This window comes from Tetrao urogallus (assembly GCF_951394365.1).
Source record: "Tetrao urogallus genome assembly, chromosome: 13".
Lineage (NCBI taxonomy): Eukaryota > Metazoa > Chordata > Aves > Galliformes > Phasianidae > Tetrao > Tetrao urogallus.
This window is the reverse complement of record NC_136826.1, coordinates 3,626,362-3,651,227: the sequence shown is the minus strand read 5'-3', so window position 1 is coordinate 3,651,227 and position 24,866 is coordinate 3,626,362. Positions and strand designations below refer to the sequence as shown.

Below are 24,866 nucleotides of genomic sequence, written 5' to 3'. Positions count from 1 at the left end.
TTTTTTTCTCCCTCTTTCTTCTTTTTTTTCTTTAATGAGAATTTTAAAAATCCTTAAAACAAGCAATACTGGAAGAAGGCTGGTAACCACATCTTTTAATTAGACCAGCTGATTAAGTGGGATGTGTTGTTACCATTTCCTATGCCTGTATTTTTCAACTACTTTAGCTAATCTAATACGTGATGCTTTCTGAGTACCTTTACCTCTTGCATCATGGTGAGATGGTATAGTTGTCCCTTGAGTTCTTCTAAGGAGTTTTGAGAGAGCTGAACATTTTTCCCCCTCAGTTAAACAGAAACTTTGCTTCTGAAGTTTGTGTTGTAGGACTTCTTTATGCATCCAACTCTTGTCTTTTGAAGTGGCATTCCTAATGATGTAGAATAAGCTTAACTCATAAGAAAAATCATCATATGAAATAAAGGCTTTTCTTATGGATGGTGGGGAGTGGGCATAAGCTTTACAAATGTGTGGTTCTTGTAATAACATCCCTGGATGCTAAGCAATGTATAGTAACCAGCAATTAAGCTCTACAGCTTGTTATTCAAGGTGTTCTTGTACCTGACTTCTACCCTTCTGAAGTTCCAGTTTGGGTGAAGTAGTTTCCAGATTTTGTTCCAAAGGCATTGTTACAAAACTAGTATGAAGGTATATGATGTGCACGTGTCTGGGTCTTCATAGCTGACAAATCTGATGTGTGTCTTTGTTTTCTTTTAGTATCTTGTATCTGACACTGTCCTAAAGGAGCGTTTAGATCCAGAAACACTGGAATCATTAGGACTGATCAAGCAGTCTCAACAGTTCAACCAGAAATCTGTTAAAATAAAGACAAAACTATTGTAAGTTGTGGACAAGGGTTGGGTTTTTTCTTTTTTTGTGTTTTTTTTGGAAGGTGAGGTGAGAAAGAGCAGTGGTATTTGATTTGGTAACAGTGTTTTCTAAGAAAGTTCGTTTTAATAAAATACTCAGTTTTCTTTTAGGAAAAACATTTTGCTGTGCTTTAAGGAAATCACTGATGATGATAGAACCTCATTAGCCCTCATCTGTTTCTCAAGAATGTGGAAACTGAAGGCTGTTCTAATTTGACCTATTGCTGTGATGTTTTCTGTATGTGCAGATGAAATACTTTCATTTTATTTGTCACAAATGTTAATTTGCAAAATAAGAGCAAATTTTTGTTGCTCTATGTGTTAAGCATAAGCATTTAGTGTTTCCATAAATGCTGTTATGCTAGTCCTAGCAACATAGTATATATTTTTGTGTATGTGTATTTTTCTGCATCCAGTATGTCAGTCTCTGTGTCAAAGAGCGCTTAAAGCTGCAACAAGTCCCGCATGGAGATGCGGACTCCCGCATGAAGCTGCAACAGTGAACAGCATGCTAAGGTGATAGGTAGTTCTGGGACTGTCATGCATAGGATGCAAGAACAGGATTCATTGTCAGTACAAACATCATCTTGCTTTTAAGTGACCTTAATTTCAAACAAAAGGAGAGCTGGATGTATTTGGAGACTGCTTGCTCCCTTGAAGGTTTTTGTTTGACTGCATTCTCCAATTTTTCCAATAGCTGATAAAACTTATTTACTGAATTTATTCAAGATTAGCAATTTGTATGGGGAACTTAATATTTATAAGATCATGAATAAACTTTACTATGAATGTGTTAATAACATTTGATTTCTCTTTGTTTGCAGCTACAAGCAACAGAAATTCAATTTATTACGAGAGGAGAATGAAGGTTATGCAAAGCTGATTGCAGAACTGGGGCAAGACCTATCTGGAAACATCACTAGTGATTTAATCCTTGAAAATATCAAATCTTTAATAGGTAAGGGATTTGTTGGAGAAATAAGGTCATTGGTTTTCTTAAATGGTCTTACAACAGTGGAGGGTGATTTCAGGCAACTGTTTGAGATCATCTGGGGATCAAATGGTCTGTTGGAGGCACGCTGTGTTAACAACGCATATTGTTAGGTTGTCTCTGACTGAATTATGACATTTGGAAGTTCCTGTTTCTTTGGGAAAACTGAGTTTTGCAAATGTGTGGTTGCAATTAATTTAAATACTCTATTTTCAGTATGTTCCACACATACCTTCTGTGGCTTTGTTTCAGCACACACTCAGAAGTAACATCTTCTGAGGATGTCCCAGTTATCTTTCAGCAGGCGGATTAGAAAGTAGCAGTGTTTCTTGCTGTTTTACTGAATTCAGTGCATGAATATTCTAGTTTTGGAGAAGTTGAAAAAGTGGTTCTTCATGAAGGAGCGAATGTTACTCCTGTGTGTAATTCAGTTTGTGGTTTCTTTTTTTCCTCCATATTTCTTTGTTGATTCGTGGTAACAGTAGAACTATGAAGTGTAAAGTATAGGGAATTATAGGCATTTCCTGTTTTAAATACGTTTTAGGCTTTCTTTGTGTAATGTATGTATCTGCACTGTTGCTTGTTTTATTCAGTGACGTTGCAGTCGTGTTCCAAAAGCTGTGCTAATATTTTATATTCTGCCATCTTTCACAGAGTTTTGCTTGAAACTGCCAAATCCCATTAGTAATACTCCTATTGGAAGAGAGCTGGAGAAGATGGCTTTTTTTTTTTTTTGTCTGCTGGGATTTCCAATATTGCAGATAGACTTCCTGTAAAATGTCATTTTTCCTGACATACCACGGCCTAATACAGTGGAAATAGCTTTTGGGGAAAGAAAAACTAATTAGATATCTGCATAGTTGGATGTGCCTGGATTAAATTTTCTCACGAAACAAAGATGAAAGCAGTCTAAATGTAGACTGCAGCACTTTATTTTGTGGTGTGACTCCTGCAGTTTTGGTGATATACAGATAAATTTTCAGCATTGGCATGGGATGATCTGTGTCCTTGTTCCTGCTCCCATCAAATAAATGAACTGTTCACCCTTATGCTAGCAGTAATACTGAATTGCTGTGACAGTGCAACTAGATGGGTCAGGATCTAGCTGCAGTCCAACTATCGCTTTTTGGGAATGTAAAATAACATACTGTGTTCACATGGCTCATCTGTGCAGCTGCATGAATGAGCCCCAGCACGGGGAAAAGGAGGAAAGGAAGAAGCACAGTGGGTTTAGTGATGTTTGCTTTGTGTTTATCAAAGTGGTTCCCTTAAGATGGCATTTCATACTTTTTGTGTAATTTGGATTGAAAGTCCTGTTGACTGTCTTTGCCTAATTCAATATTAGATGTGAGTTTACACAGTCAGTGTAGCTACAGGTAATCTAGATTGTTCTGCTGTATGTAATTCTTTCTGTTAAAATTCAGGTTTGATGTAACTTGAAAAAACAAATGGTTTTTTTGGGTTAATAACAGAATATAAATGAAAAGTAGCAATAGTAAACTTCTCTGTTCTTTTCCTGTAGGATGTTTTAACCTTGATCCTAACAGAGTTTTGGATATTATCCTAGAAGTCTATGAGTGCAGGCCTGAGTATGATGATTTCTTTGTACCACTGATAGAGTCTTACATGTACATGTGTGAACCTCAAACTCTATGCCATATCCTTGGGTTCAAATTCAAATTTTATCAGGTAATGTATTTGCATTCTTAATTACTGTTTCTGGTGGTTGATTCTACTCAGTGCTGAACCTCAGTCAGTGATAAGACTTTTGCTGTTCTTTTTAAAAAAAACCAAAAACGTAGAAATTAATCTGTTGTAACATTCCAGTTTTAAAAGCAACAACTTCATGACTTGAGTGGAATTCTCTGATGTATTTTAGAGCAGAATGCTGTCAGCTGGCTGTCTTGGAAAATCAACAGTCTTGATTGTGACGCTTTCATTTTAACTTACATAGTTATAGAAGCACTGTTCTTTGTAAGACAGAAACATGTTTGTAAGGGAATTCTGGATGATATTTGAGAAAGTCATGGAATCAGTGAGTTTGGGAAAGATGGTTTAGTGCTTGTGGTACTGATAGGAATGGGAGGGGGGTTGGACCAGATGATCTTGCAGGTCGTTTCCAACCTTGTGATTCTGTGACCTTTGTGATCATCTAGTCCAACTGTCAGTCCACCTCCACCATGCTCACTAAACCATGTCCCTAAGTGCCACATCCATGCTTTTCTTGAACACTTCCAGGGATGGTGACAATCACTTCCCAGGGCAGCCAGTTCCAATACCTGACCACTCTTTTCAGAGAATATTCAAATATTTTTTTCAATGTGAGGAATTGCATACAAGCACCTTAAGGTGTGTATGTAGCTGAATCTTGTCATTTCTGAACATTTCTGGTTGTGTGCTGCAGTTAATTCTAGTAATATGGCAATATGCCTTCGGAGTTGAATCACTTAAATGACATGATAGCAAGGAGAACTGTGTTAATGTACCTTTAAGTACTTTCACTTCTTTCCTGACTTTTAATTTGCAATCTTGTCTTTAGGATCCCAGTGGTGAGACACCTTCCTCCCTGTACAGAGTTGCTGCTGTCCTGTTGCAACATAATCTCATAGATTTGGAAGATCTTTATGTTCATGTAAGTGCTGAAGTCACAGTGCTACTTGGTCAGACGCGAAAAGAAAAAAATAGTTTTTGAAAAAAAGCCAGATGTTTTATTCTGTTCTTAAAGCTTAAACCCCATAATATGCCTTCTGACACCTGTCTGTGTGCACTTACTGTCTTTTAAATTTCTCAGTGCTTTCTAATGATGCATATTCACTCAAGCACACACTGAAGTCTGAAAACTGCTTTCTTTGAGTGTACTATCCTCTAGATTTATTTACCTCCTGCCTGTGCAGGAGATGAGTTAAGTGATAGGAAGTGGGCTGTAAATGTCCTGAGTAATTTCCCCTAAGAGCTAGACTCTTGGAGTGTCGTACTTCTCTAAGCTTGGTTTTTGAAAAAAAGTGATAGAATGATCAGCAGCTTACCTTTTATTTTAATACTAGCTTAAAAAAAAACAAAACAAGTTAGGTATTCCTGGATAGGTATGTAACTTCACATACAAGAGTTCTGAATTGTTAGCCTGCCAGAGCAAAATGAAGTTGCGTACTCTGATTGAATCTGAGAGACTGAGAATTCTCGAGGCTGGCACTCCATCATCCACCCAGCATACTGATGTGACAGATGGTAAACAGAATGTTACAGTTATCAAAATATTTTTACATTATGCACCAGATTTTAATTTCACAATATCCGTGTATCTCAAGACCCTTAAATCTTCCACTGACATCAAGGAAGTGAGATCTAGTTAAAGCTATGGGAATCTTGGAATGTAGTTGTGCTGTTGATTTGTGTGGCAGTTAATGGCATTAGTAGCAATCTGACTGTTTCTTCATTCATGCTTTTTGGCTAAAACTGTGTCAGGTGGAGTGGGAGTGGGTATCTCAGATAATCAGTGTGGAGGGAGGAATGCATGATGATTGTTCTGGTTTATTAAGAAATGTTAATAAAGTTACAATTGAATGCTTAGGTTGAGAATTAAGAACTTGCCCAGTCTTGGCTCAGACCTGAATAGGTATGCATGCCTTTGTGGCAGTCTCACAGCTGGAATGCCCCTTTCATTTATTTGCACTGCTTGCCTTTTCTTGTGTTGATTCTTGACCTCATTTGCTGTCTACTTCCATTTCAAAGTTCTCTGGCAGGCTGCATGTTTTACCTTTGACTGAATGTTTGACGTGCCATTTTCTGCCTCTCTTTTTCAGACAGGCTTAATTTTACTTAAGGGAGTTCCCTGAAATTGTCTAACACACGTGCTGCTTAGAATACAACACTTGCATTGTGCACCTTCTGTACAGCAGTCGTTGGGCATATGCTTCTCATTAAGAATATCCTTGTTCCCTCCATCCCTCAGTCCTGTAAGATCTGCTTTTTGCTCACACAGACATCATGTATATAATAGATATTGAACCCAAAAGATGTAATTTAACTTCTTGGCTTTCCTCACAAGGTATTTCTTTGTGAACTTTAGTAGATTGTGTTTTAAACATCTTAATTTTCCTAGTGGGATTCTTTCTTCCCCCAAACTTGTAAGAAATGGAAGAGTTCTCATATCTTTTCTTTGTTGATGATTGTCTGAATTCTACTATTGGTTTATTAGAGGAGAGAACAGGTAAAAAAATCAAATTAAAAAAAAAAATTCCCATGTTTAAAACCAGTAGAAGATTACTTTGCCAGAGGGCCAAACTCTGCAGTAAGTTACAATTGTTCATTTACAGTTAAAATTTTGAGCCTGGTTTTTAGGAATGAAATCTGTGTGGATTTGAAGTGTGTCCCTCTTGAGCAGACCTTTTCTACTCTGTCACAGCTTGAACTTCTAATTCTTGCATGTAGAATTATCTTCCTCACTCAATCAAGTACGAGATGATGCTCAGGCTTTACTGTATCAGGTTTCTTAATGTAACACCTCTTTAAGGAGCAGATGTTACACCTGCTTAACCCAAATTGCTGGTGAATAGGAAATGCTGTCAAGCATTAAGTGATTCTATAAAATGAAGGGCCATTGAACTGTATGTATGCTATAAAAAATAACTGTATGTTATTTTTTTAGTGGTGAAATACAGTTTTCTTTACATGACTATTCTCTTTGTTTTAAGGCATTTAATGTGATTATCAATCATGTGCTCAGTTGTCACAATACCATCTACTACTGAATGTTGAACTATGATGGTAAGGAGTAGAAGGTGAACAGTATATTCTTGATCTGTCCTTGATTTCAGAAGTTTGTTAATAGTATAATTTCTGTTGGAGCTATGATAACAAGGAGGATAATCTTCCAAGAGGTAAGTTTGTGATTAGTGTCAAAGAAAAACACAGGTTCTGCCTGGTGCTCAGTTGGTGAATATCAGGAAGGAATAAATCACTTATTTCTGAAAACGAATAATGTTTTTCTTTTTTCTTAGCTTCTTCCAGGGGATAATGCCATCATTGAAGAACACAAGCGAGAGATAGTGGAAGCTAAGCAGATTGTGAGAAAACTCACCATGGTTGTCTTATCCTCTGAGAAAACTGAGGAAAAGGAGAAGGAAAAAGAAAAAGAGGAGGAGAAAACTGAGAAGGTTGGTGTGTGTGTGTGAGTTTAGTCTTCAAGAAAACAACTGTAAGCTGAATGTAGGCATTGACTATGAAAATATTTTTATATTTGAGAAAATATTGAACAAAAAAGTTTTAGTTGTATATTTTAAGTCAAAACTGTCCTCTTTGCCTTAAGATCTGTATCTTGGTGCAATTGTGTGCTTTATATTTAAGGTGCTACTGTGTCATGTCTTGTTAATGTGCCCTAGGTCTAACTTGCTTATTTAAGCTTTGTAGTTTAAAAAGTTCTCAAGATACTTTTTTTTCCCCCCTTCATTTCAGTGTTTTCAGCGCTACTCATGTCTTATTTAAATAAAATGCACAAAAAAAGGTCAATTGCTGACTATTTGCATCATGTAGTTGTACTGGAAAGGAGAGAGAAATCCATGAGTGCTGACATCTCCTGCTTTTCATTTTCTTTATCCTTCTGATTCATGGTATCCAGCTGTTTTGTCTACTTATTCCTACTTGTACGGAATCAAGATAGGATAGAACATCTCTGACATTTCTTTCTCTTATTCTTTACTAACTTGAAAAACTTAATTTCATTCTCATCCCTTAAGCAGCTGATGTGGTCACTGCTCTCTGGCTTCCAGCTGCAGTCGTAATCTGCTGCTTAAACTGATTCCTTTCACTAGCTTTAAGTTTTTTATCTCTGTGCCACACAGCTTTTTATTATACCAAATCATTTTGGTCTATCTGTTCTATGGTTAGTTGAGCTAGGTATCCTTCAGTATCCTCTGGAGCACACATACACATCACAATATTGTGATGGAAGGATAAACTCCTGGGCATAAGGAGCATATGTATTTAAAGTAATATCGGATTAAGAGTGTTTTTTATGGCTAAGATTTAAATTTAAGCACTAGGCAATGTTCTGCTGGAAGCTGCAGTGTTTTTCTGAAGGGTTACAGTGACAAGTAGCACAATCTGAGTGTGCGCAGTGGGGAAAATGATGAGCTGAACTTAAACAGCTTCTGTAATTCCTTGCATGCTGCTCTGCAGTGCGTGCTGTTTCTTGATAGCCTTGTTTCTATATTAATGTTTTCATATGCTCTGAGCAGTTTATGGAGGAACTACAAGTGAAAGCTGTTGGCATTTTCAATTTGAGTGCTTTTTATCCAGCGTACAGTTTTAGCTTGACAACTTTTGGTAAAGTACTGTGAAATACACATGTGGGTAAGAAGAGAAAAATACGTATAACAATTCCTAACTTAATTTTATTTAGAGCTGTCAAGTGCTGTTTTTCGTGAAATGAATTATTGTGTCATAATCAACTCTTAATAAGAATAGTTTAGTGTTGGCAAATGCATTATCTTCTCTTGCCTTTTGAGATGCATTTAATGCATAACAAAATGATACTGAAAACAAATGAGTAGGGGGTTAAAAAAAATATTGAGTTCCTAACTCAGCAGTATGACTAGACTTCATAGCAAGTTCGAATTGACTCTCTTCTGTGTTGTGTGCTTTTGCAGTTGGAGGCTATATTTCAGAAGAGCATGCTTAGTTGAGGACATACAGTCAGCAGTATGTACGTGTGAGCAGTGACTGCTTTGGAAATAGCACACAACAGTGCAGTCTGATCATTAGTTTTAACAAGTATGTTTATACTGACTGAGTAGTTACAGCTTGTAATTGTTTTTAAGCAATTTGATTTTCAAGAAATCCTTCATGCTGGAAGTGGATTTCAAGCTTTCTGGTTACACTGCTGAGAAGTTTCCAACAATTCCAGGAAAGGATCAGCTTACCCTTTGGTTAGTGTACTCTAGGGTGACTGAAAGAGACAATCCTTGGCATCAGAGGAACTGATATTTCAGAGGCTGATCTTATTCTGATGTGCACACATATATTTTGAATAAAACATATTGTGTGAAATTTCATTACTGTGATTTCACCATGGATGTTTTCACTCTGAAAATTTCTTCTTACTGTATACTAGGCTGTCTGCTAATTCCACAACCAGCAGGAAAGAGAGTTGCAAGTGTTTTAAAGTGGTTTTAAAATGAACAAAAAGTCCATGCGAACCATAGAACTTTAGAAACATTTAGCTTCCAGGTTTTGTCATCAGTTTTTCATGTCTGTTTATACAATTTTAAAGAAAACTATTTTGGGGGGAGGGGGGCCTTAATATGCTTAAATGATTTGACTTAAACGTTGGAATCTTCTGTCCCTCTATGTAATGTTAGCTTTGGTTTAGAGTGATGGCAAACTTGCAGCACTTAGCTACGTTCCGTTACTTCACTGAGTCATTTAGTAATAGACTGGTGAGGTAATACATCAATAATTTGCCTATGCAAAGCTGCTTCAAGACACGGTTTCCCTCTTTGTTGCAAAGTGGGATATGTGGGAAGTCTTCTGTAGCCTTACAGCTGGACTTTTCACATTGGCACTTAGTCTAGTGACTTGGGATACAAGCAAATTCAGAGAGAGAGAAGTTTAATTTTTAATCTGATTTTGTAGGAGAAATTCCATGGAGAAAAAGTTGAGAGAAATTAATGTTTTTAAAATCCAGAACGTGTTATGCCAGGAGTTCTTAGATGCTTGTTTGTTCTTAAAATGACATGTAAGGAAGCAAGCTGCATTAAACTGATGTTTTTGAAAAACGCATGACCAGACACAATTTATTTTGTAACTTGTTTCTTTCATGAAGCTGTTAGTTTTCGTGTGGACTGATTTTATTGCTGTTGTTCAGGTGTCCTTGTTGTGTAAACATCTAGCTGAATTTTGTTTTTCCGTGTTTATATCTTGTATGTGTATCTATGTATGTTTTCTTCCTGGATTTCTTTTTGCAGCCTACATCTGGCTACTGTTTAAAGGGCAGATGAGCACACTTTATTAATTGTTTATTGTCTTGCAGCCTCCAGATAATCAGAAGCTTGGTTTATTGGAAGCTCTATTAAAAATTGGTGATTGGCAGCACGCACAGAGTATTATGGATCAGATGCCTCCATTTTATGCTACTTCACATAAGCCCATTGCGATTGCCCTTTGCCAGCTCGTACACGTGACAATTGAACCTTTGTACCGCAGGTAAAGAGGAAAGTAACTGCAACAGTAGTTTCCATTGAATAGTGCAAAAGTGTGTAAAACTTGCAAGCATATAAATTCATTAATAAGCCTGGCTGTATTGTCCTGTTCTTAATTTTTTTCTTAAAACTTTCACTCCTGCATCATGTGAAATGGTGTGCAACTTATTTTTAGGGTTGGTGTACCAAAAGGGGCTAAAGGGTCACCAATTTCTCCTCTGCCAAACAAGAGAGCACCGAAACAAGCAGACAGCTTTGAAGACTTGAGGAAGGAAGTGTTCAACATGCTGTGCTACCTTGGTCCTCATCTCTCCCACGATCCCATTTTATTTGCGAAAGTGGTGCGCCTTGGAAAAGCTTTTATGAAAGAGGTTGGTGAGATAAAAGCAAACAGCTTATTGAACCTGCCAGAAGGTGCTCGAGCATTGTTATGTGTATATTAAAATAATTTAAAAAAAAATATTGGAGAATCTTATTTTAATTCTTGATCAATTTTACAATCAATGAACGTAAACCAACATTTCTTGCATAGCTTGAACATAGTGGTTTTATATCTTGGAAACTGTAGTGATAACTACAATTTTGATAATTAAGATACCCTTAATTGCATTGAAAATGCAGTTAATTTGGAAATCATAATTTCAAGTGAGTAATTTGTTTTACTTCTGTCAGCAGATTATAAGGACTACTTTGTGATTAAGTTTCAGTACCAAAGATTTGTGAGAAAGCCCTTGTTTCTTTGTGGATACACGCATTAAAATGGAGGTTGCTTTGTTATAGTTTAGTTCATATTTATAAATATATACATGTGGTTTCTTTATAAGTAGTAGAAAAATGGTAGCTTAATGTATTTACAACAAGGATGAGCAACTCTTAGCTATTTGCTTTAGGCTGGCGCTACGAAGAAATTCATCAGTGACAGAATGGTTAAGGTAACATAGGGAAAGTTTTAGTGCGCTATTGCCAACAGCATGTTAAACCATTTAATGCTCAGTAGATGTGTTTATAACTGGAGATGATTTGTAAGCTAACCCATACAGTAGTTTAAAGTTTGACTACTAATATTGCATTGCAACATTCGTGCTCATGCATAGCTTGAAGATGATTTTGCATTTACTGATGTGTTAGCTTAATAAGCTTTTTAATGGTGAGTTGAACAAAAAGAAAAGGAAGCAATTTTGTAATTAAGACTAAAATCTTGAGTGGGTATTATTGTGAAAGAAAGGTGAGGAAATGATTCTGACTGTTGATAATTGAATTGGAAGTCCTGTTTCTTTAGGCTTCTCTCCAGTAAGAAAATGGAGTGTATATTTATTTATATGCACATCTACGTGTGTGTGTGTGTGTGTGTATAGATGTAGGTTTCCTCAAAACTTCAGTTGTCTCTTTTCCAATTTAAGCATGCAGAGTCACTACATGTGTAATCAGTGCATTTTATTTATGCATTTGAATTTCAGTTCAACCTTGCTATTTCTCTGTTAGTTCTGCTCGCAATAATTAAAGAGCTTTCAAGTATGCTAGTATCTCTTCTATAGAAGTTCTTCATGAACTCATTAGTAGTTACCAGTTTCATCAAGGAATTTGTGTAGCTTGTGATAGAGTATGGTTTTTGTTTTTCTTAATGATAGTAAATCTTACCAGCTCTTGAGAAAATGTTGTACTTAGATTTGTATGCCAAAAACTTTAAATTGATACTACAGCGTAGCACAGCGTGCAGTTACTGAATTGCTCACCAGTTGGAGGTTGGGGTGTTTTCTGTTCTGTAATTGACCACAAGATGTATTTCTAGATAATGCATTTGTTTGGGTGAAAAAAAGTATAACAAAGCCCAGGAAATTTCCTCATGAAATCCAAACTTCTTTTTATTACTGCTTTTCCTATTGTAAAGTTAAAGTTGCTGATCTTGGATTGCAGATCGGTCTTCCTTTTTCAGGGTTTTGACAGAGTCCAGAAAGCCTTGTATCAGCAAAATAATTTCACAAGCCACACACATGTACTGCTGAGAATATGCTAATCCACTCTGCATTGCTTTAAAAGCTGTTGGAGATGCAGGAAAAAAAAACAAACCACAACAACAACAAAAAAAAACAAAACTCTTTCCTGTAGGTTCTAATCTGATTTTTGAATTCTTAGGATGATTTAATGTGTGATTTAATGGTATTTCATGGTAGCTAATACTGAAATTAACAGGAAAACATAGTTTTAGTGACGAATTTGACAAGATAAAAGTGTTTCAAAGAAGGTAGAAGGCCAAGTATAATTTGATTGGAGGAGAGTCAAGATTTTGTTTTTGTATGATAACAATCATAGAATCATAGAATGGCCTGGCGTGAAAAGGACCACAATGGTTATCCAGTTCCAACCCCCTGCTGTGTGCAGGGTCACCAGGCTGCTCAGAGCCACATCCAGCCTGGCCTTGAATGCCTCCAGGGGCATCCACAGCCTGCTTGGGCAACCTGTTCCAGTGCATCACCATCTTCTGAGTGGAAGAACTTCCTCCTAATATCCAACCTAAACCTCCCCTATCTCAGTTTAAAACCATTCCTTGTCCTGTCACCATCCACCCTCATTAACAGCCATTCTCCCTCCTGTTTATACGTTCCCTTCAAGTACTGGAAGGCCACAATGAGGTCTCCCTGGAATCTTCTCTTCCCCAAGTTAAACAAGCCCAGTTCCCTCAACCTCTCCTCATAGGAGAGGACAGAACAATAATGACTTCTGTATTCACAGGTGGTGAATTAATGTTGGATTCATGAAGTAGTATTATAAGCCTGATGGTATTTTCTAAAATGTCAGCGGGTTTCATTTTTCCCTGTTGTGTTTTTTTCCAAGAGAACTGTTTTAAAATACAACAGCCCATAGTATAGCTTTAAGCTTTATCAGGGGGTTGCAAATGCTGCACGCACAAATATAATGGAGCCAAGGTATTTATGCATGAAGCTTACTTGTGTCCTCTACACAATTCAGAAATGATGAGGGTAGATATTAAGACTTGGTTGCAGGAGGAAGGTTCCATATCGAAATAGATGAAAGCACTGCAGCATGCAGAACTGAGAGCATACACTGCAGCAGATGGTGCTAATAAGAGTTGGAGAGGATCTGTGTAGATGCCCTTCCACCCACTAGGCCTGCAACTATTTCAGTGCTAGCAGATCTGTAAAATTAAATGTTTGCTAGTCATGTAACCCTCTTCGTGTATGCTTGTGCTGAGAAAGCCTTGTTCTGAAACTGTTAAACGTTAGACTAATTATTTTAAAATCAACTTCATTCTCTTTGTTATAGTTTCAGTCTGATGGAAGCAAGCAAGAAGACAAGGAGAAAATGGTGAGTGAGTTTCTTAGAGACTTTCAATCAAAAAACGAACATATGAATCCACTCTGCTAGAGCTACTATGTATTTCTTGGCAGAGTTCTGAATGTTCTTGTAATCTCATCCCTCCCACATGCTGATTTTTATTATGTATTTTACATCAGTGAAATGGCAATCTATTTTTATTCAAGGAGGTAAATTTATGTTGTCAATTTTAATCTTATTTTTTGAGGAGCGAGCTTTTTTTAGAGGAAGGAAAAAACTTTTTTTAAGAGAGTTTGCAGCCTTTTTCTCTGTACCATTTAATTATTTACCAAAATATACATTGTAGTCTTGTTGGGTGAGCTTGAGCACGTCACAGTTTTGCATTACTGTGGTGTTGGCCTTTCCCACCTCCCCTGGATTCCTCAAATCTAATTTTGTTCTTTTAGCATAGTGCTTTTTACTGCTCAGTGGCTCTGAATTGGGTGGAACACCTCTGTTACGTAAACAGATTCTCATGATGGCATCTTCTATCTTAAGTAACTTATCTTAAGAAAAGCATAGAAATCAGGAGAAATTAGATGTAGGGGAGGTACTCAAAATACAAAGGGCAACTTTTCTTTATTGAGCAATTCAAGATTGGCCTCAGTGAAATCTGGGTATCCAGTTGAGATTGAACTTGTTTAATAAAAAGTCTGTTCATTCTTTTAAACGAACAAGCAAACTTTCTGTATCAAGTTAGTATAGTGTTCAGCAAGTTGTTGTTACTACTTGTCATGATTTACTGATTACTGCAGTTGTAGTGGAGGGAGATAAAGTTTCTGAAATGTTACTAAAAGCACTAATAATTAAACTAGGATAACTGAGTTCGATCTTACTAGTCACTGGAGATTTTGAGTAACTTGACCATTGTCACCCATAGTTGCTATGAGCTCATGGCCTACAGGTCACTGACCTTCTGTAGATATTGTTCATCTCATTCTGACATTCCAGAACGTTTCTGTGGGTTAGAGAGGTAAACGTGTGGTTCAGGGAATCAGTGGTAGGCTGAGTCTGTCCAAGTCTTGTAGGAAGTTGACCTAAGGGTAAAGTGACACTGCCAAATAGTGCGTGAACTGGTTGGTTTTCCCTGACTGGAAGGGAACTGCTGCTTGGAAGAGAACAGAGTTCATAACTGGGAAGCGGTTGAGAGTCTCGGGACTGTTGTTTCCATGACTGAGTCCTTTCTTGCAAAGAAATCTCATTTGGAGATGCAAGTAGCTGTTTGTACATGGAAGTGTGAATTATGTACTGACAAAGATAATTTTTTAGTGTTTGCATACTGTGGTGTAGGATGTGGTGCTAATGATTGTGCTCTTGTGAGAACGTTCACTTAGTGCTAAGAAAATGACTCTGAGGGATTAAGCTGAGTGTAATTATAAGTGTTTTTGATTATTATTTATTTCCCCTGTGGCTTCTCTAGTGTACTCAGTGGGAAACAAATGTTTTTTAAAAAAAACAAGTTGATACTGAGAATAAGAAAACTGGTACTGTGTGTCTTGAGAACATGTATAATGCTTTCAAATTTAAATCCATAATTTTGAATGTTGGAGTAATGATAAAGGAATACCTTAATACGTTGAAGGTAGTTGCCAAAATAAATCCATTTTCTGCTATTGCACTTCATGGAAGTCTGTAGTGTATCTTTTTATGAATTATTTTAAAATATCAATGTAATGCACTGAAAATAGCTTCATTGCTCAATTACATCATATAAGCAAATATTGACAACATATATGGTTCATGAGTTAGCTAAGAGAAGGTTCGATGGGATACTTAAGTTCTTTTAGTATTTGGTCTGGTTTTTTGTTGTTTAGGAAGTCATAATCTTGTGGCCAACTTGTATTTTGTTATTTTACTAAGATGTGCAATTCATGTTGCTTTTATATCTGGTAGTTACCTTGAGCTTTGTCTTTATTACAGGAGGTACTGTTCAGCTGCGTGTTGAGCATTACCGATCAGGTTCTGCTTCCTTCTCTTTCTTTGATGGACTGCAATGCGTGCATGTCTGAAGAACTCTGGGGAATGTTCAAAACATTTCCATACCAGTACCGGTGAGTAGAATTGCTTGTTTCTGTTCTTTGGAAGTGGTCTATCTTAAACTATCAGTATAAAAACTAATTTTCCTTTGATCATTTTTCAAGGTACCGTCTTTATGGACAGTGGAAGAATGAAACATACAATAGCCATCCACTCCTAGTGAAAGTTAAGGCTCAAACCATAGACCGAGCCAAGTATATCATGAAGTAAGTTGTCTGAGTCCATAAACTACCAGCTGTAACAGTGTGCTGCATTTCACCAAATGAAGGAAAACAAAAAAAACCCTTGGCAAATGTATTCCTTTTCTAATGACTCAGTTTCATCGATGATCCTTGCCTGTGGAATATTTGATGTACAGTGATTAAAAACTGTCAAATTAATAATAATACAGAGTTGTTGGCCACAAGTAAGAGTGCTTCATTTGAAAAAAAGGACCCACTAAGTGGTTTAAAACTTTTCCACGGATGTGCTGCTGTTGATGAATTGCTTTGCTTACAGGAGTGCTACAGATTCTCTCTGGGTGTGGACACCATTCACTCTCAACAGAGTGAAAAGTGTTGTCATTTTCTGTAGCTTTCATAGGAGGAACACAAGTTGAATTGGGTGGTTTGTTCTCATCTTCAAGCAGACACAGAACAATTTTATCTTAAAAATAGCATCTCTATGATATCGTTGTCAGGGATTTGGATTCTCCTTGTTATGTAGTTTGGGCCAAAAGCAAATGCTGTGTTTAATGTATTTGTTTTAATGCACTTAATTAGAATGTTTCCATGTGGCATGACAGAAATATCCTAAGAGGCTTTGAACTGCAGATGTGGAGTCTAGAAAGGATTATGATCCTTTCTTCTGGCTTTGAGCATAGCTGGAGTAGATGATAAAGTTTGTGTCTATTCTGCTACAGTAGGTTTCTGTTATGCAAATGAGCTCCAATGCTGATAGTTATTAATGGTATGAGAAGCTTGTAAATCAAAGATATAGTTGTTTGTGACTGTTCTGGCCATTTCACTGTGTTATTGGCCAATTTGTTTAAAGGTGTTATCTGATTTAAGTCCTGTTCCACTTCCAGGCAGAGAATTGAGACTGGGAACTGTCATTATTTGGAATTTTGAAGTACAGTTTAAAAGAGAACAGCATTACTTGATTTATTCTATAAATCCTTGTTAAGTATCAAAGTCTAGATTCATTTCCAATGATCATCTTCATACTGGAGGTGCTCATGAGAACTGGAAATGCGGTATGGCCTCCTTGCAGGGGTTCTACCGAGGCTGTTTGATGATTGGCAAAATTTCTTCACAAAGACTTTGATACAATTAAGTTGTACTTTCAGGTTGTTATGCTTTGAGCTTAAATATTCAAGAAATGTGCTATTGGATTTTAAACACGATATATCACTGAATTAGTCACTGTTAACTAAGTTTCACAGTATGAAGGACAGTAAGAAAGGATGTTGTTTACCAGCATGTGTTATTTAAGCAGGAGCCCTCGTGATGCAACTTGAAAATAATGGTACTTTCTTATGTGCTAATAGTTGTAACAGTGGAACACCACCTCCTGCTCCCAGTTTTTTTTTCTTGCTTAAATAGCCTTCATTTTTGTCTGGATGATGGGTGGTGGTGGTTTCTTGAGGTTTTTTAATTTGTGGACACTTTACTTTTGAATTTGGTATAAACCGTTTAAATCAATCATTCTGGAACATACTGAAAGAAATAATTGCAGCATGGTTGTACAGAGAGTTCTTCTTCCATAGAAATTTTTGACAGATTACTTAGTGGTTGTGGTGGTGGTTTATTGTTGTGATTGCTGAAGCAGAAACTGTGCATAAAGATCTTTGTGGTATAAAATGGAAGCAAACTAAGACTGAGGTGCCACCATTCTGCTTTTAACGTTCTGCTTTAATATTACATATATGATTATTTGTATCAATCTCAGGTTTAATGTTAAGTATCTTCATTGGGGGGATGCTGTGAAGATGCAACACCACAAAATTGGCATTGGGGGGCTCTTCTTCCCCTCATCTAAACAGTGCAACAAGTGCTAAGTGACCGAGCTGTGGCTGAATTAAATTTGCATGAGTCACCAATGACATCACAGGCTATTTCACTGTGTCATATAGGTTCTGTGACAGCTTCCAAATGCAAAGTACTCAGAGTTGAAACTCGAATACAGTCCGTAGTAATATGAGGTTAATGGGTTGTTTTTTACCCTCTGTACGTCATAGGATTATAGACTTCAGATTCCTAGAGAAACAGTATTTCTCTACTTCAGTTTCTTAAACATGTGCTCTAGTAAGGATTTAATCTGTGCAGCTAACCAAGTTCTTCATTGGAGCTGACCTATTGTACTATTCTTTCAACTTTTGTAATAAAACATTTTTTTACAGGCGTCTGACTAAGGAAAATGTGAAACCATCTGGAAGACAGATTGGGAAACTCAGCCATGCCAATCCTACCATTTTATTTGATTATGTATGTAATTACATGTAATTAAATACTATTATATCCTAACCATAGATAATTAAGTAGGGAAAGGGACCTATGGTATAAGAGAGTGCAGTTCGGTCTGGTAACTTGCTGGTAGTACAGAAACAAAAATCTGAGATACTAAATGTGACAAGAACTATGGGATAGCTTGAAACTGAAATGAAAATTGCATCTGCTTAAGTGTTTAGTTTGAGACTGGTAGATGGCAGTGAGGTGTGAAGATGCCCTGATAGGGTTACCCAGGCTACCTGTTAGTGTTCAGATGTTACTTGAAGAAATTAATACTTAAGCATATGTGTATAAATCATGTAGGAGAGGAAACACTGTGGAACTTAAGGCAATTTGCTTGTATTCTTTTTCTGAACTGGTAGTCGAGGGAGACTTATGGTAAGGTTTAGAATTCTTGAGAGGTCTTCAGAACAGTGAAATATTTTGGTGATTTTTGGTTTTAGATATTATAAAGTTGTAATTGTCTAACTTCAAAGAAAGTACAAGCGTAGAATTATTTTTAGAACTTAGAGATGCGTTTCACTGATTTGTCGAAGGTACAAAGTCAGTCAGGTTACTTGTACTTTGGAAGTGGTTTAGGTCCTTCTAAAACTATTTTCAAGGAGTGCTCTGTGTAGGTTTTAAAGACAAATGTAGTTTAACAGTCTAGATCTGTTACGTGAAGTATGAGAGATACTGTTCTTTTTTCAGCTCAACGTGTCTCTTTGTTGCTTTCAGATTTTATCGCAAATACAGAAATACGATAACTTGATAACCCCAGTTGTTGATTCGCTGAAATACCTCACTTCACTCAATTACGACGTCTTGGCATGTATCCTTTTATGTAACTAATACATCTGGTGCTGATGGAGTTGTAGCTGCATTGAATCTCTTGTGTCAGTAAATACTGTTTCTGCTGTTGCTGCTATTTGCTGGAAATTTTAGTGAGCTTGCAATGCATTTTTTACATGTACTGAATTAGAGTGCTTTGTTTTTCCTACTTTCACACTATGAAAATTCTTCTTTTATGTTGTTTTACTGATTTCACTTTGCTCCTGAAAGCTGAGTAAACCTGTAAATTGTAGACTGAATAAGTAACCATTTTCTTCATTACTTCTTAAAAACAGAACTGTATGTTATTAGATCCTCTGTATTGTTTGCTTTGCTTGCTTACTGTGCTGATACATGGCAAATTTTGGAACTGGGAACAAAAGTTCTGTACAGCTTCTGTTTTGACAAATAGAGAAACGCGTGTTCTCTCTAACTCCACTAAAGATTGTATCATCGAAGCTCTGGCAAACCCCGAGAAGGAAAGAATGAAGCATGACGACACCACTATCTCGAGCTGGCTGCAGAGTTAGTATTTTGATTTTGTTACACTAATGTTGAAAATAAAGTGCCCAGTCTTTCACTTGGATCTGCCGGTGAATTTTTTGAATGGAGAACTGACAAGTTTAACAAATCAGAAAATACTTTTTCTTTATATTACAAAAATAGACATGCTGCCAACATTTTATTTGGATTGGATTAATATTTTCTGCCGCATGCCTTGGGGTTCAATCACAAATGTTTTTCCTTACTTTAGGTCTGGCTAGCTTCTGTGGTGCTGTATTCAGAAAATACCCGATTGAACTTGCTGGTCTACTTCAATACGTAGCCAACCAATTGAAAGCTGGGAAAAGGTAAATCTTGCACAACTGAGCTTCATAAACTCCATTTTCTTTTTTTTTTTTTCTGGCTGCTGCTTCTGCTGATATGTGAGGACTCAACTAGTAGATACTCCAGTAATAATCCTCCACTCATTTTACCAGAAAGCTTAAGAAATTTCAATAAAAGAGTAGCATATTTGTTGGGCTTTTTTTTGTAATTGTTAAGCTGTGGCACATTATTGTTTTAAAGACTCTTTTTTCAACTCTAACTTATTTTAATATGATTTTCTTAACCTAGCCAGGCAAAAAAAAAAAAAAAAAAAGCCCTAACAGTCTGTAATACTGTAATAGAAATCACTTTACCTTATTTAAAAAAAAGAAAATAAACTATCGATAACTGTAATTTAAAAAAGGATTAAATTGTTCAAAATTCTAGGTTTTTTCTCATGTCTTTCTGCAGGGATTTTTTTAATTGTGTTTTTTTTAATTGTTTTCAATACTTTGTCTTACTTAATGACCTTTGAACTGCTTTTTTGTATATCAGTGTTGACCATTCACAAGAAAATTTTTAAACAAAGTTTGCAGTTTGAATCTTCCTTTTATTCTTTTGTCCATCTACCATCATCAGTCAGTATTACTGCTTCCTTATTTAATTAACTTTAATGGACTATTTCTTATTGCATAGGTGAGTATTCATTTATATTCTATTATGAACCCCTATATGGTTGCTGAAAGCCAGCAGGAGGTAACACAGCATGCTGCTTCAGGGTATTTATATTGAGAACTCCAGGTTTTTTTCCCCTTCCCCGCAATGTAGACGTTCAGTCTCATGTGCTCCCCTGTCCCCAATTTGTTTTGTATTCTGATGGTGGTACAAAGGCATTGAGCTACAGAGAAGGGTAAGTTGTATTTCTTCTTTCCCATGAACTACATGTTATGACTAAGTGGTTTTTTGCATTCAAATTAATATTTGGGATGGTAGAAGTAATATTCTTACCACTGTGACTGGAATATTCCAGTGTTTGGAGTATATACTGGCATTGCACAGTTACTGAGCAGAAAACCTACGTATAGCTGGAAAACAAACAAACATATAAATAGCATAAAATATCTATATTCAGAACTTTTTGTGACCTACTTAAAAAAACATATCGACCAAATTTCAGATACTACAAAAAAGTCTTTTTGAATGTTTGTACTATGACTTGTGTATTCTGTTGAGGAGAGGTCATCAGCCTTAGAGAACTCAGAGCGTGAAGTGAAGCTTCGTTGCTGGAGGGCATGATTATTGGAGTGTGTTGTATGTTTGTGTTCTAAGTGAAAAATGTCTGCTGTGTTCCAAATCAACTCTCAAGACTAATTTTGCCAGTCAGTTTCTAGGACAGTACTGCTGTTGAAGTTTAAAAGAGAAAAAATTTTCTGAGATTTCCATGCTCATAGTAGATATGATGACATAAATATGATAGGAAGCATGCTGAAAAACAAAAGTGAGCTCTGAATTTTTAATAACTTGTTGATACTTACAGCTAATAGCACTACACTTGCTCTTTTTAGAAATGCTGAAATGTTTTTAATGAACAATACAACTCTTGAATGCTTTTACATTAAAAACAAACAAACAAACCTGTAATAGAGACATCCTTCTGTGCAGTGGCATCCTGTTATTTTCTCCCAAATTAAAATGATAGCCTATCACTGTGTATCGAATGTCATAGCCTGTGTTTCTTAAACAATTTTTCTTGTTTTTACTCCACTTCTGTTTTCTGTGCAGCTTTGATTTGCTTATTTTAAAAGAGGTAGTACAAAAAATGGCAGGGATAGAAATTACAGAAGAAATGACAATGGAACAGTTGGAAGCCATGACTGGTGGAGAACAACTAAAAGCTGAGGTGTGTTCATATTAAAGTTAATTAATAATAGCTGTTGCTTGTTAATGGTGCTTCTGAATACTCTGATTCATGACCTCTGGCAGTGTAGCTGAGAGAGGTGTTGCTACTTTTATCACAAAACTTCCTACTCCATTGAATTTACGAGCATTGCAGACAGGCAGCCAAGACAAAGTGTACTTGAGCCTTAGTTGCTGTGCTTCACAGCATCCCATATTAATGAAAGCAGCCGTCATTATCTCTTGTTCCATGACAGGTTGCAAATTATAGCAGCCAGCGAGCTTGTATGTTGTGCAGTCCTGCTGTGTCAGAACTGATTGGAGTGTGGTCACTCCCTGTTGAGTGGAGTAACATCGTAACCCATCTTAACATTAAAGCTGTTGCAGCCTTGGTTTCAGAGTCTTAGATGAGTCTGGCCTGGATAACTCCCGAGGCACACGAATAGCTGTGCTCTGAACTAAAATCAGAGGTTTCTTTATTGAATGGGAAAGAGCCTTCAAGCAGATCAAACTTTAGATATAAAGATGTAGTGTCGTGTCATGATGCTTGTGATGAGATGTCATTTTTTGTTGACTGGGTAGAAGACCAGTAGCATGCAAGATGAATTTATTTTTGTTTCCAGTGTATTTTTGTTTCTCAGAGTTTCCAACACCGAGATTTTTATAAACAGACTAGAAACTGTGCTGATGTTAATTTGTCAGAATTTCTGCAGTATGAATTTTTAAAGTACTGTTTACAAATTTAAGCATCTTTTTTTCTGTACTGTGCAGGGTGGATACTTTGGCCAAATTAGGAATACAAAGAAGTCTTCTCAGAGGTTGAAGGATGCATTACTGGACCATGATCTTGCCCTTCCGCTATGCCTGCTTATGGCTCAACAGAGAAATGGTGTGATCTTTCAAGAAGGAGGGGAAAAACATCTGAAGCTGGTGGGAAAACTGTATGATCAAGTAAGTTAAAAACACGTTTATAAGAATGCATCCTTTTCTTTGGTAACCTCTCATGTATCAGTATTCTATATGAGCACAGTATATATGTGGTTTTTTAAATCTGCAGTGATTTCACTTTTGTAATACATCAATGTCAATTGTCAACATAATATATACTTAATACCTCTGAGTAAAAGATAGAAACATCCTTTGTCATCAGAAATAAGGGTTTAATTTCTAAGGTCGCCTATCATTTTTTTCTGGTGTTACTTTTTTTAGATGAACTTTTTTGTTAGAAGAAAGTTTTAACCCTGAATTCCACCGTTGCCTTAGGCAATAGGAAGTAGCTTAATTCCAGTTCAGAGACCTCTTTCAGTTCTTCTGGCTTTCATAAGGCTTTTCCTTACATGCAGTTGAGTCAGCATTGATGAGGGGCAGAAGTTTGTGGCATGGAAATTTTTTTTTCTTCCAAGTGGAATTTCTTGCCATTGTGTTAATACCTTTATTTTAAGAGCAAGCAGCTGCCACTAGTCCCCATCCAAACAAACCTATGAGGATCTTTCAAGCCCTCCCAAGCTTAATTTCTGAACAAAAAAACCTGCTCTCTAACTCTTTTACCTAGTGCCATGACACCCTGGTACAGTTTGGTGGGTTTTTAGCATCCAATCTGAGCACAGAGGATTACATTAAGCGAGTGCCTTCAATTGACGTTCTTTGTAATGAGTTTCACACGCCTCATGATGCTGCGTTTTTCCTCTCAAGGCCCATGTATGCACACCAAATTTCAGTAAGTAGAACTCATTTCCTTTTTGTCTGTCTTCTGTTAAGAGATGCCCTTCTACATATTATAATTGTGTTAGGTTCCTGCAAAGATTGTCTGCTGAATAAGAGTTCTGGATGCTTTTTGAAGAGCTGAGATAGAAACAGAAGCTGTGATTTGGAAGAGAGTCTACTTTATCTTCGTAGAAAATATAGGCCATGTGCTGGCTTTTGCACAATTGATAGCAGTTGTAGCTAATGATTTCAACTCTTCTGATAATTTGAGTGATCAAGAGTTCTCCTACCCAGATTTCCACAAATGTGTAATTTTTTTTGTTGATATTTTAATTTTTTTGTTGTGGAGGAAAATGTTGCAGCTGTCAAAAGGTGAGGTATATAAGGAAGCTTCAAGATAAATTTGTCCCTGCAACTAAAATAAACATTGAAAACAGTTTTTCAGCATAGTATAATAGCTTGCTGTAAGAAGAGGTGAGTTGAAAGTAGCATCAGTGAGGATGATAAATATCCAGCATGGAAGCATACTAAAAGTTCACTGTGATGTTCTCAGGAGCCTTACGTACATAAATTTATTTTGTAAAGATGATTTACATAGAAAAGTTTCTGAGAAGTTGAATTAAATTTGGTTCATGTACAGAGATGACAATTTATTTTTTCATTTCTTTTTCCACAGTCGAAGTATGATGAACTTAAAAAAGCTGAAAAGGGAAATAAACAGCAACACAAAGTTCACAAATACATTACAGCATGTGAACTGGTGATGGCTCCAGTTCATGAAGCTGTGATTTCTCTACACCCTCCCAAGGTTTGGGATGACATCAGTCCTCAGTTTTATGCCACATTCTGGTCTCTGACTATGTATGACCTTGCTGTCCCACATAGCAGCTATGACAGAGAAGTCAATAAACTTAAAGTCCAGATGAAAGCTATAGATGACAATCAGGAAATGGTATGTTTATAAATTTTTTTGCTCCAGTTTCACTTCTAAAGCAGTTTTTATTTCATGAAAATCTACATTAAGATACAAATAAGTTTTTGCATGCACTTCTTTGTGCTAAGGAAGGGAGTTATCTTCACTCACTGCTATCACTGATACTGTTACTAGTTGTCTCCCAGCAGAGACCAAACCTTCCCTGCAACTGCAAGTTATGCAAGCATCAATATAATTTGCATTTTAAGTTTTGCTCTCTTGCATGGAGCAAGGTAGTCTCTGTGGTGGTGTGTAGGCATTTAGTTTGGTAGAGATCTGTGAAAAATGAACTGCTGACTTGTGGTGCACGACAGTGTACCAAAGTACTACTTTGAGTTAGTCATTTAACTGGAGTTCTTCTATTTTACGTAATCGTATTTTCGGGTTAAACTAACTGAATTTAAACCTGTGTTAATGGAATAAATTGGTCCATTGAGAGAGGTCTGTGTCTGCTGGTTCATCCATTCTGACTTCTCACAGTTGCATGCTTCATTGTTCCAACTTCAGAACTACCAGTGGTTCCACTTACTGGAAAAACCTATCTTTCAGATAACAGTCTTTTGATATCTGTATTTCAGCTGTTTAGTTACGTCATTTGTTATCCATTGTTAATTAATCAGCTCATTACTAGAGCTGAATGTTATTCAGTGAAATAGCTTTTCGCATATTTCTTAGCATTACCAGATAATTAATTGCTTTGTAGCAGATGTAAGTAGTATTAGTGTATTAGTGTAAGTGTATTAAATGAATTGCATTGACATTTTA

At 36.6% G+C, this 24,866-nt stretch overlaps 1 protein-coding gene across 1 annotated transcript in view; it reads left to right on the top strand.

Annotated features, from left to right (window-relative positions):
* The window catches only part of THOC2 (THO complex subunit 2), a gene marked incomplete at its 5' end in the record, with an annotated part of 51,309 nt that overhangs the window by 10,659 nt on the left and 15,784 nt on the right, over window positions 1–24,866 (top strand). The window contains 18 exons of the mRNA XM_079542012.1: window positions 715–836; window positions 1,691–1,824; window positions 3,380–3,546; window positions 4,397–4,489; window positions 6,855–7,010; window positions 9,884–10,056; window positions 10,228–10,423; window positions 13,335–13,376; window positions 15,306–15,436; window positions 15,527–15,628; window positions 17,803–17,887; window positions 18,629–18,722; window positions 19,166–19,246; window positions 19,476–19,572; window positions 21,311–21,428; window positions 22,196–22,375; window positions 22,977–23,141; window positions 23,805–24,080. Of these exons, the coding sequence (XP_079398138.1) occupies window positions 715–836; window positions 1,691–1,824; window positions 3,380–3,546; window positions 4,397–4,489; window positions 6,855–7,010; window positions 9,884–10,056; window positions 10,228–10,423; window positions 13,335–13,376; window positions 15,306–15,436; window positions 15,527–15,628; window positions 17,803–17,887; window positions 18,629–18,722; window positions 19,166–19,246; window positions 19,476–19,572; window positions 21,311–21,428; window positions 22,196–22,375; window positions 22,977–23,141; window positions 23,805–24,080 (2,412 nt within the window). The remainder of the gene's footprint in view (window positions 1–714; window positions 837–1,690; window positions 1,825–3,379; window positions 3,547–4,396; window positions 4,490–6,854; window positions 7,011–9,883; window positions 10,057–10,227; window positions 10,424–13,334; window positions 13,377–15,305; window positions 15,437–15,526; window positions 15,629–17,802; window positions 17,888–18,628; window positions 18,723–19,165; window positions 19,247–19,475; window positions 19,573–21,310; window positions 21,429–22,195; window positions 22,376–22,976; window positions 23,142–23,804; window positions 24,081–24,866) is intronic.